This window comes from Seriola lalandi, unplaced genomic scaffold, assembly GCF_002814215.2.
Source record: "Seriola lalandi dorsalis isolate HSWRI2012SDOR001 ecotype SW California unplaced genomic scaffold, Sedor1 jcf7180002052929, whole genome shotgun sequence".
In the NCBI taxonomy this organism is placed as follows: domain Eukaryota; kingdom Metazoa; phylum Chordata; class Actinopteri; order Carangiformes; family Carangidae; genus Seriola; species Seriola lalandi.
Window position 1 is genome coordinate 302,228 of NW_019523482.1, and position 12,500 is coordinate 314,727.

At 43.1% G+C, this 12,500-nt stretch overlaps 1 protein-coding gene across 2 annotated transcripts in view; it reads left to right on the top strand.

Annotated features, from left to right (window-relative positions):
- Window positions 1-12,500, top strand: part of il1rapl1a (interleukin 1 receptor accessory protein-like 1a) — a 157,734-nt gene that overhangs the window by 70,435 nt on the left and 74,799 nt on the right. For both annotated transcript variants that reach the window (XM_023400694.2, XM_023400698.2), the window contains exons 4-5: window positions 4,171-4,357; window positions 5,610-5,763. In XM_023400694.2, the coding sequence (XP_023256462.1) occupies window positions 4,171-4,357; window positions 5,610-5,763 (341 nt within the window). The remainder of the gene's footprint in view (window positions 1-4,170; window positions 4,358-5,609; window positions 5,764-12,500) is intronic.

Here is a 12,500-nt window from a genome sequence, read left to right on the forward strand (position 1 = left end):
GGGGGGGGGAGTGTGCTTGTGTGCAGTGATATCCCAGCCTGTATTTCATGAACACACACTTTGTAGAACTAATCTGGCACAAATACTTTGTAATGCTGTCTTACTGTAAATTAAGCTTGACTTTGATTATTGACCATTTCTTCTAACAAGGCCATGTTCCTATTCAAGTGTTGTGTTTGAAATTCAGGGCGTGCTTTAATTCTGTAGAGCCCTACAGTTGTAAGAAGTGCCCCCAGGTCTGTGTTTCTCAGCCCGCTCGTGTTGAGCTTGGGGGATTTCAAACCGCTCAGATACCCTAATCAGAACACTGCGAGAGATTTGCCTCTGTGCTGAAATCAATTCTCTTTTTGTTAGGGAGTAAGCTTTTGAGTCACACATTTTAGCACATATGACCTAACCGCTCTCCCCTGAAACTCCCCGCAGGCAAAGACAGGAAAAATATGCCTTCATCTTCTCTTCGCCCCAGTCGGACTTCATACAGTACATGCAGCAGACCTTCATTTATCCATACCGTAGACATCTGAATTACACCTAATGTTAAAACCACCCCCAATGACATTACTGGTGATGGACAAACATTACACAACCATATGACCAGAGAGTTGAATCAACACCTCTGTAACATGATTGGATATATAAAATTTGTAATGTTAGTGCTTTATTGCAGGGCTGGTGTAATGGTTTGGTATTTGATACACTTAATACGTGCCTAATAAACTGCAGCTCAGTGGGTATAACAATTCAAAAGCATAATGAGTTATTCGGTTGTAAAAATCTCATCATTATTACATGCAATTTAAAACATAAAGTGCCACTGGCACTATGGTACTTTTCCAGACGCTCTGATGTAACCCGTAAGGGCTGAAATGGCACCCCTACGGCAGCAGGTGTACCAGGCATTTGTCATCATGGTTACAATAATAAACATGTGGGTGAGCTTATGGGCCCCCCAGCCCTGGTCAAATTGCCAAGGATGATGCAGGACCTAATACACTGCCTCAGAAATGAATCTACATGCCAAGGCTACATACATAGATATTTTGAGCACATTGACTGTAATTGATCAGATTAGGATGCTTTTGTTTTCAGCATGAGTAACGTGAAGAATGCATACCAGAAATTTGGGGGTAGTGATGGCAACGATCCATTTAGAAGCGATAATGACTGCAGTTTTTACTTCAATGATTTCATTGTATCACAGTTAAAGCTAATCTTGATGTAAACGCCCTCATATTAAAGCTGATAGTCTGCACTCTAAAGTCCTAGGGATTGTTTCATTTCAAATCCAGTGATCGCTGAAGTACAAAAAGCCAACGCACTAAAAATGTGTCAATGCCCTAATGCCTTCTGACTGCACTTTATGTATGGCAGGATAGTTTCCAGTAGCTCTGGTCATGTTGCATAATGTCTATAAATGTAGGTAAATCCCTCTGTGTTAAGTTCAGCTTTCTACTGCCGCCCTCCAGATGTTTTTCTCAGAAAGAGATATGGAGGCACACCGATTCACTGAAGTGTGTGTCTTTCTGTGCTGCGTATGCGTACGTTCTTTGTGTGCATGCGTGTGAATAGTTATCTTTGTCCTTCTCGGTCTGGAAATTTAAGTCTAATCGCTAGTTTTCATGTGAAGGTGACTTCATTTACACATCAATCTCCGCGTGCTTCCTCTGGCTTTCTCTCTCTTTTTCTTTGCTCTTTCTCTGCCTCTCTTTCCTCCACCTGTCCTTTCCTTTGTCTTCTCACACAAGGTCTGAAGTCTTCTTTGCTCTTTCACAAACACACACACACACACACACACACACACACACACACACACACCGCCACAGTCTCTCTATGTTTGACCGGATAAATTATTTTATATTAATTCTAGTAATGAGTCTGTGTTCTGGAGTGGCTGACACCGTGTGTATTTCCTTCCCATGATTACATTATCCAACGGTAGGATAATATTTGGAGAATTACAGCTAACGTGAGCCGCAGACTAATATCTGCAACTAATAACCAGCTACACTCAAATAGAATGTGACAGACGTGAAAGACACTGCAGGACTGTGCATTGACCCCCGGCTGTCCATCAATCAAGCTGCACCGCTGACACCTTCCCACAATGCCACAGGGTGCCGGCTGTGAATATTTAAACATTAGAGATGTCTCCTATCAGCTCCCTGGAGACTTCAGTGGCTCAGGTGCACTACTGTGAGAGGTCATTTCTGATCATCCCCCTGTTATGTTAACAAGCGGGTTGGTGTTCTGTGGGTTGATTTTGTAGGTGGGGAAATTTGCCAACATGTGCATGTTATGTGTCCACATGTGTATCAGTGACTGTGTGTTTGCATGGTTGTATTTTTTCTTTAACTAAATATATTGTCCAAGTGTACTTTGTAAGCCTACAGCATCGCATCTTCCCACTCTGTTCCCTCTAGATAGGAGGCATTGAGTCGATAATGTTAGATTTCAGCACCAAGAGGGCATAACTCTGTTGCAATATCTTGCATCGTACTTTTGCTTCCTACAGCATTTTCTAGATGCCCTTTTAGTCATCTTCTATGTAGTAGACCTATATAGCATCTTCTTTATCTCATTCCCAGTTGCTATTCTGTTTCTGCTCCCCTCATTGCTATCTTTACAGTCTTCCACAGCTGCACACAGCAGCATTTGTCTCTTTAGCATGTGTGTGTGTCTGCACCTGTGTTTTATGGCCCCAGGGGGTCAGAGGTGTTTATACGAGAGAGGGTGACTCCCTTATTGCTTCCATAACCTGAGTAGATCGTATGAAACCCTGTCATTTACAGTGAATGGGAGCATCTGGCAAGCCGTAAATGTAATGTAATGAAATGAAATGAAAGCCCATATGGCTTTACGCACAGCTTCCCATTGTGACCAACCAACTGGCTGACCTAGTCAGATCGCAGTCAGGCTGGGCCAGGAGACAGAGGTTAAAAACGCAGACAGACTTACATTATAAAGTAGTTCGATAGCAATTCACTGTAGCCCATCTGCCCTGAAGACATAGTGCTGCTCAGTGGGCATATTAAAACTTCTTGTCTCGTAAACACAACAATGGCCGAAGCTCCTGTCAAGCAGCAGTCACTACCACCTGCCACCTAGCCTCTTTTAATGCTACACCTATTCACAGTATGCTTCCACTTTTGTAACAATAATTCGGAAATAATTGTTCTGTTTCAACATGACAAAGTCCCCAATGTACTAAGTGAGGTCCATAAGGAAATGGTTTTCTAAGTTTGACATGACAGAGCCCTGACCTCAGTGCGAGTGAGGTGGAAGTGTTGAATAAACTGGGACACTTGCTGCAAGCCAGGACATCAGGGGCCATTGTCAGTAAAGCTTTTGAGGCTGAATGAGAGCAAATGTCAGCACCAAAATTCAGTGGAAAAACTTTCCCCAAAAGAGTTGAGGCTGTCAAAGCAGCAAAGGTGGCAACATACTTTGTGTGGGGATCCTTATACTTTTGGCCATGTTGCGTAAGTTTGGAAGGGAACACATTGTCACAGTCACTTTTGGGGAGGCGAATGCAATGGGATGGCATTGTGTCAATGGTGACAGGGGCTGAAATGATGGTGGCTGATGGTGGTTAAGGATGATGATTACGACAACATTGATAACAGAGAGAGAGAGAGGCATCCTTCACCTCTGCCAGCTTGTGTGCATCAGAGGTGAAGTGTGCTCACGGTTGCCGGGAGACGAGGGAGGATGTGCAATGGGGACTCCTTGTGATGACCAAGCAGCTTTCTCATCCTTCATGTCGTGAGGCCCTCTCAGCGTTTGTCTCTTCTCTGATTAGCATTCCCAGGCCCGGCTGACTCCCCCCATAAATCCAATAATGGTCGTGAGCGTGAGTCATTGACTCGGTAAAGCTGCTGAACACGTCATTATTGCTAACCCCACAAACATGAGAGGAGGAGGGAGACAGAGGACGGATGGAATAGGATACAAATAACTGAAAGGGTATCAAAGGGAGTGAACATAAAATTACACTTGTTTGACGATATGTAGTAAGAGTATCAGTGTTTTTTGTTTGTGTGAATGAACATGATTAAGAAAGTCTTTTATCTGTTTTGCTTTCTATTATGTAACATTTGTACTGTTTAATGGTGCTTTCTCAGTGAACTCCCACGATCAGACAAGTAAACTGTTCTCGTTCTCTGCCCACAGGAACTCAACATACTGCATGAAGGTGTCTATGTCTCTGACTGTGGCGGAAAATGACACAAATCTGTGCTACAACTCCAACATGAGAAGAACTGAGAAGGCTGAGCTCAGCAAGAGTAAAGACATTCTCTGCCCTGACATAGATGACTATGTTGAACCTGGCAAAGAGCTGGGCATCACCTGGTACAAGGTGGGCTTTCTGACCGAGCAGTTCATGTGTGATTGTATCTCTTCTTGGTTTGTGTATTATTTGTACATTTGCGTGAAGATTCACTGTTCAGTGTTTTTTGTATGTCTTGAATACCTGTATTTGCTATGTGTCAGGCAAAAGTAATAAGGGGGGCATCTGTCTTTGTGATTATACAACCGAGAAATATTCTTTAATGGTTCATTGGTTTGTTTTCATCTAATTTCTTGGCTGATTATGTTTAAAAGCCTTGTTGGAAACTTGGTTCCAGATCACTTAGGCAGATTATGTATGGATGCAAATGATGACAATGAATTACATAAGCTATATTTGCTATGTTTGCTGTGTGCCACCGTCGGAGTCATAGTTATAGTCAAGAGAATAAGTAGTGAGCAGAGGTGGCTTTTATAATCAACACAAATCTTGTATGAGGAGAAAATTGTACAATATCACTCTTTGCCCTGAGGAATGAGTGGATGTCCTCCAAATACACCTCGTCCCTGATCTTTATTCAGCATGCGCCCTCTCCTCCCTCACCTGGGTTCTTGCCTTTCCCAGGTCAGGCACGGCCTGCGGACAACACAGTGCATCAGGAGAAGGGCTCAGGCCAGACTATTCACAGGCAGATCAGCAGTAGATTAGCTGGCCGGGCTCGACCTCTAGGTTTTTCCAGAATTCAATTACGGCTTGGGTAATGACTGGGAGTCCTGGAACCCAGAGTTATTTGGATGACTGTGGAGCCACCGTGATTGAATTTGAAGGTTGCCGGGAGCAATGGTGGAATAGAATCCGCCGAGCCATCGTTGTCCCTACCGTAGCACCGAGGGGGCTGGAGAGGGGATCATGTCGTGGAGTCACTCATTGTGCCTGCACATACTTATACTCACACACACACACACACAGACGCAGCATAAACACACTTATTTTGCCAGCAGAGACTACTGTAAATAACATTCTCTGTCCTCTCTGGATATACCGGAGTATTGAATAGAGAATATTCAGTTCAGTGCAATAAATCTTGATCAGATAAGTAGGATAATGGCTAAGCCGTATCATTTTACCTTATGGAATTTTTATGTCAGCGTGCCAAGCTATGCATCGCTAGCACTCCATCCACTTTCTTAACATTTGACATGACATTTCAAAGCTTTTTTTGTGTCCAGCTCAAACCATTTGAAATGTTGTGGATGTAATCCATTATGAATTTTGGGTTGATGTTTTGAATTTGACCTACCCGTCCTTCTCTAATGCACAGGAGTGTCGTCCAAAGCAGTGGCGTGCCAGCATCATCCAGAAGAGAGACATTCTGTCTATCCAGGAGGTAAAGGAAGATGACATTGGGAATTATACCTGCGAAATCCAGTTTGGTGGTTTTGTTGTGAGGAGGACAACTGAGCTGACAGTAACTGGTAAGTTTTTTTGGAGGAAAAAAAACACAAGAAAGTGTGATTTTGTATATGCCGAAGTTTCTAGAGGTGTCTACAATTTTTACTGTAGCAGTTGAAACTGTCAAAGGTACTTGCAGAAAAGAAATGGATAGTAACTAATACACACACACACACACACACACACACACACATACACACACACCACTGAGCACTGCAGCGGTGTCCTGCTGCTCTGTTAATTGCTGGGGGAGGTAGAATGCTGTGGCCTGGCTTCTCTCCCTTCTTCTAACTCAGCACTTTCCCGCCAACCAAGCAGTGTTGAAATATTTAAGGCTATGGGCTAAACCCCTTCACACAGAGAGCTAAAGAGCCAGGACCAAGGTCAGGAGATTTACAGTACACTTAGTCTGCTCCCTCTGTTTCTATCCATCTCTCTCTCTCTGTCTTTGCCTTGTACACCTGCAAGGTGAGCACATAAATAAATGCCCTCATGTGTTCTTTATGAGAGTGACTGTTGTGCCAGGTCAACTGCTCTGATTAGGGTTGATGAAAAGGTCAATTCCAGTTATTTTCTGTCCTTTTTTTTCTCTCAAGACAATTTCGATGGTGCAACTCATTGTATTTTAGTGTACATTTTTCTGATGCCACCTATTACACTATGCCCACTGGGGTCACATCATTAAAATTAAAGCCTAAAAGTGTGGACGTATTTGGTGCAGTGATGCTTTAGGAAATTAAATGAGCATTGCTTGACCTCCAGTTTGGGATAATCATATGGCAACCACCAATATGAAAATAATTGCAAAACTCATCGCATCTGTTTGAGAGGAAGGTGTATGTCATGAACATATTTATCTTTAGGATTAAAGGATTAGAGGTGGTGAGCTCAAAAAAGTGCCCCCCCAGTGTTAGCATTTGATTAGTATCTCGTGCGGTATTTATTTGTGTGGCTGGTCATTGCTCTCGTGTGATATGAGGGTGATAGCAGTGTGTGGTACAAAGGCTGTTTGCTATCTAACAAAGATTAAACAGAGAGATACGTACATGCCTCACCCTGAGCAAGGCTTACTATTGGATGAGGCTAAAATGTGATCCTGTGAGGTGTGGCTCTGAGACTGGTTGATCTTGTGATTGATGGATCAGCAGTTCATCCTCAGTGGGGCTCAGTAAGTGTGAGACAGGTAGGAGGTAGATGCACTAGATTTAATTTCATCACTGTTACCATCAGAGTAGAATATTACTGTGCTCAGCATTTTCCTGTAAGGAGCCTAAATGAAGAATTCCTCACGACATGCATGAGAAGAATATCACCATATAACGTGAGCACCAGTGTACCATTGGGTTAGGCAGTTAGGTCCTTTTCTATTTTGAGGTTCTGTGCTACAGTTTGAAGAGTCACTTCACCCATTTCAGGGGAAGAATAATTTCCTCTCTATCTCTGTCCATGCAGTTTCTTGTTCATTTCTTTCTTTTTTTTTTGCTCAGGTTTTGAGAAATATACTGTTAAGACTTATCAGACCTACCAAATACAATAGACATCAATAGAATCTGTGGTGCTCCCAGCACTGAAAAATATAGAGAACTCTGGAGCAGCGTGTTTTTCCAGAGACAATATCCCAGTTACTCAAAGTGCTCCACATGCCTTGTTGTGGACTACTTTAGCGGGATGTTGTGTCTGTGTTTTCATTCTTTGAGCAAGACAAAGTAAATCCCTTCTACCTTTTGAGCTACCCAGAATAGCTCAGTGTAGCTAGCTAAACTTATTTGTAATGTGAAAACATAGTTCTAGATTGTGTGTTACACAGTTTGTATGTTTGGCAAGTGAATAACATGTTGACTATATGCTGTATGTACTTTGGCTGTATCCTTGTGTGTCTGTTTGCCTGTCAGCATGACCTCGATGTTCTTTAATGACGATGGTCATAAAAACTTTATTGGGTTATAAATATACACAGTGAACATTAATGATACAGACGGACGGAGAGAGTGGAAAAGGGAGAGAAATATATAGAAAGAGGCAGAAAGAAAGAGAAAGAAACACTGGTCAAGTCTGTATGAAAGCCCTCCATGTTACCTGCAATGTGAGGTATGAATCCACAAAGTGCCTGGCTGAACAATAGGAGCGATAACACTAGAAAATATATAACTGAATGCTTTGGTAAAATCAACCCTGTGAACAAGAGTGAGTCCGCGAGCAAGAAGAAAAGCAATAAGTAATTTTACGTTTGATTATCTCTCACTCTGAACATATTTTCCATTGTTCTGTGTTCTTATCATTCTTCCTAAGCCACCCATAGTTTCTTGTATGCCTTTCAGTCATGCTTGCGTACACACATATAGTATCGAGCCACAGAGAGACACCCACACACTGTCTGTAGATACTTTGATGCATGTTTTGCATAATGAAATGTCTATAAGTCATCAAACTGGAGGAAGTAATTTTATTTGATACACAGGGAGCAATGCTGTGTAGCCTTAATGCAGCAGGTTGATGTGGGGATCCCACAGTTGTTTCTCCTCTCGAAGTACATGAAATAATTTACATGAAGCATATTTCCAAAATGAAGACAATGCTCAATGCCCCCTTGTAAACTGACTGAATGTGACTGACCCAGTGTCCCATATTTATTAGAAAACTGCTGGCAGCAGTTTTCAATATGCACCTGTCTCAGTCACCACTTCTGTGTCATCAGTTGTGCTGCTTCTGCTATAAAAATACGGCTTGCTCTATTACCACTGCATTTTGCCTTATTACCATAGCAGTGGGGTACCTCCTTTTTAGTGCTGTAGTATCCTGCTAGAATTAGATTAGCTCATCCTCACCATAGGCTCATTTCCTTTAATAAACCTACACCATCATGCCCTCAAGTGGGCGTGAGATTACCCACACTTTATCACATCCTGTTAAAACCGACATTGCCTGGACGGCAAGCATAAAAGGCCAAACTCCGTCTGAGATCTGAGGGCTAATGTTGGAGTTTATTTGATAGGCAAAGAGGATGAAGGAGGTCATTAAGTTTAACTGATCTTAAATATAGTGCAATAAAAACTGGCCTTTGCTTTGACCCAGGATTGTCACAAATGTGTGTGTGGGTGTGGCAGTGTGTGTGTGTGTGTGTGTGTGTGTGTGTGTGTGTGTGTGTGTCTGTCTGTGTATGTCTTCTGTTCTGACCCTGCTGCACCATGTAACAGCCTCCATCTGAAGCAGAAGCAGCCACTATCTGGACTGAGGTCAGTCTTGTAATAGAGGTTAACTATGGGCATAAACACAGACTCGCCCAGATCAGGCTGATCCAGGAGCGCCTTAATCAAGCGCTGATGCTCCTCAGGTTAATAGAAATGTAAAAGAAACAACGACCCCCTTTTGCCTCTTTTTTTTAATGCTCTTTCCCGTTTATGTCAAGGTGCATTTAAATGTTCTTATCTCATTCTGAGCATGTGGACGCGAGGAGGTAGAGCCTGTTCAGCGATGTGGTGTGTACTGAGGATAAAAACACCATTATCAACAGATGGAAAGATTTTGTTTTCTCTTTCCCCTCCATAGACCTTCACCTCAACCTCCCATCTGTAAAGAGAGTGCCTTTTTGTGTACTCTTATAATTGATTCATAGCAGCAGCAGGTTTGCTATTTCCCAGTTCCTCTGTGGAATACAGAGCGTGGTCAGATTAGTCTACTCTTGTGTTTACCCCCTTTCTACTATCAGAGACACGAGAAGCAACGCGTCGGCTGAAACCACAACCCAACCAGGACTAACTGATACATGCATGTACAGTGCAGGCCGCTCTGTGTGTGTGCTTGTGTGTTTGTCTTCCTAAAGTTATATATGCATACCTACAAGTGTTTGGTGTGATATGTCTGAACATCTGAATCATTTCTATTGTATTTTTATGGTTCTCCCAGGCCTCATTTCAACACTGTGATGGTAATGCTACTATACTGTAACACCAGATAAAAGCTCTGTTCAGCTGATGTATGCAGCTCACTCTGCGTTCTGTAGGAAGGAAAATATTATACAGAGAGAGCTGAAAAGGATAAAGAGAACAAGGGAGTGAAAGTGACTGATAACAGCAAAGGAGAGAGAGGAAAAGAGATAGAAAGAATGAAAAAGATAGAGCAGTTGCTGCTCCTGTATCTTATCTGTATTCTTTGCCAGTGTTTCTCGGCAGAAACAGTGTGTCCAGGACTATAAACAGACTATTATCCTAGTGTTTATCACAGTGCACATTACCGTTTGCCTCTGTCGGACTTACTGTAATGGAGTCGTTTGGTTTGATGGATGCCTCGGGCGTGGGTTTCTATCTATTGCTCCCATTATACCTCTGTCTGCATCCCCTCATTGTAGAAATGTCTGTCTGCACATTCAGCATAGCCTGCAAGCATGGTGATTGAGGTTATGGCCAATGTAAATGTACCATTTGGCACAGTGAATTGGAGATGCAGAGGGCAAGAGGAAATCGAGGGGAGGAGAGGAATCATCTGCCTTACATTACCTCTGGTAGTGGGTGGGGTGATGCTGGGGGAAGCTCACTTTATGTACTGTGGATGAATATGTACTGTGTATGTGTGAAAATAAAATATGTGACTGTGTTTGGTCTATTTTACATGTGGCGCTTGCTTTAGTCCCTGCTCACTGTACCGGAATGTATTCTTCAGCAGGCGCCCAACACTTAAGATTCATCCATCAAGGTTCGCAGTAACCTGATTGCCCTTGCTTCTCCAGGGCTAGAGCTCACATTTGAGACAACATGCATACTGTGTGCGTGTGCGTGTGCGTGTGTGTGTGTGTGTGTGTGTGTGTGTGTGTGTGTGTGTGTGTGTGTTAGAGAAAGAGTGTTGTTTGCACGTGTAATGAGGAGCTGAGGTGTGGGGAGGTGATCCAGGACATCGTCTCATTGCAGTAAAAGGTTCCTTGCAGTTCCTCGGCTATAGGGTCACCTTCAGAAGCATGAACACTTCACAACCTTATAAAATGTTACTGCCTGTGTGCACATGTGTGAGCAGGACTGTGATTTATTTATTTTATCTTATTTATTTATTATGGCGATAGCTTGACTTTTACCTGGCCAGCCGGGTGTAATCTCACCACAGCGGACGTGAAACTGCAGGCGAAGATGGAGGCAGAAGCAGTCAGCGGAGACACTTTGGCTTCCACACCTCCTCCGTCTGGTCTCCTGTCTGTCGGTCTAAAGATGGCTAGATGGATGGAGAGGCGACGATTAGCGCTGATATTATCCAAGAGAGCAGGGAGAAGCGGAATGAGTGGGGCGAGATAAGAGGTGCAGGGTGAGAAAATGAGATGGGTTTGCTCTCGACCGAAACCTTCTCCATCTCTGAGTCTATATGCTTAAGCCTGGCGTGAGTGCACTGCACCTGTGCCGCCTGCAAAGTGCCGGCCTGTCGTGTGCACGCTAAACACTCAGGTCTCAGCTACATGTCCTTGGGGAGATGATGATAAAATCACACCTGAGATAAGTGTTAGTCTAGCAGTTGATTTTTCCTGACTCCACCTACACACAAGTATGCACCTGTGTGCACACACATGTACATCAATCACACCCGAAAGGTGCCAGTGCACACAAGCTGCTGTTCGTTGTGTAGAAAGTCCAGCGTGAGGATATCTATAGGACACATGGAGCCACACATTTTTAAAGGCGATAAATTTAATGAGCGGCTGAGTTACTCATGAAACGAGCATTACCATCGCCGGGTGGAGCAGAATGACTCATTACTTTAAGGTCAACTATCACTCTCATCATTAACTAATCTCTCTCTCTTTCCGTGTCTCTCTCCCTCGCCCCCTAACCTCTCCACCCCCCCTCCCTTCCCCTCCTCCCGCCTCTCAAGTGTTCTCCAACTCACTTCATCTCTATTCACCAGCTGTCCTCGTAGACTGTGAGCAGGCCAGGGTTCACATTGTTTTAATTCAATTAAAATTGACACCAATCTGCATGTGACGAATGAAATTTACATCCCCCACAATTAATCTTGCCTGACCTACCCCCACTCCACCCATACACCAACGCACACACACACACACACACTCTCAGTCTCTGGTTATAATCATTATCTAGGCATATAGGGCTGGAGTGAAATTAAAATTATAATTCTGTCTTGCCTTTTGAAGTGTAGGCCAATAGTCTCTCTCTGTGTGGCTGGTAATGCACATCTGGAAGAGACATACTTTACGCCTATAATTTAGAGACCAGTGGAATGCTCCTCTCTCATTAAAAAGCTGCATCACAGTTGAGATGAGATATTTATTGTAGCAGTGAAATATGCTGAAGAGCACTTGACATTACTTGTCATAAATATGCGTTTGATACACAACTCTACATTTCACTATCTGCTGATAACATGAGCACTTTTGACTCGCTGTTCAACTGCTGGAAAGACATTGTCTGTATATCTCAAAACTTCTTGCAAGTAAACAGAAAAAAATGGAAATTCTAGTGTTGGGTGCAAAAGTTTAGAGAGTTTATTGGCTGAGTGTGAATCCAAAGAAATTTGATGCTTTCTATTCCAGTCAGATTCAAAAACACAGCCTAGATCACTGCTACATCCTATTTACTGGTAGTTCTGGTAAATTAATTCAATAGTTCCAGCTCTTTTGTATCGTGACTAGGATCATATCAACCCGGTTTTTAAACAACCCCATTCGCCATTACAGAAGAGACTTTGAGGCTCTGCTCCTGATCTGTAAAGGTTGTAATGGTCTGGCCCCAGACTTCAAGAGTTCGCTCAAAGGATACAGCTCTTA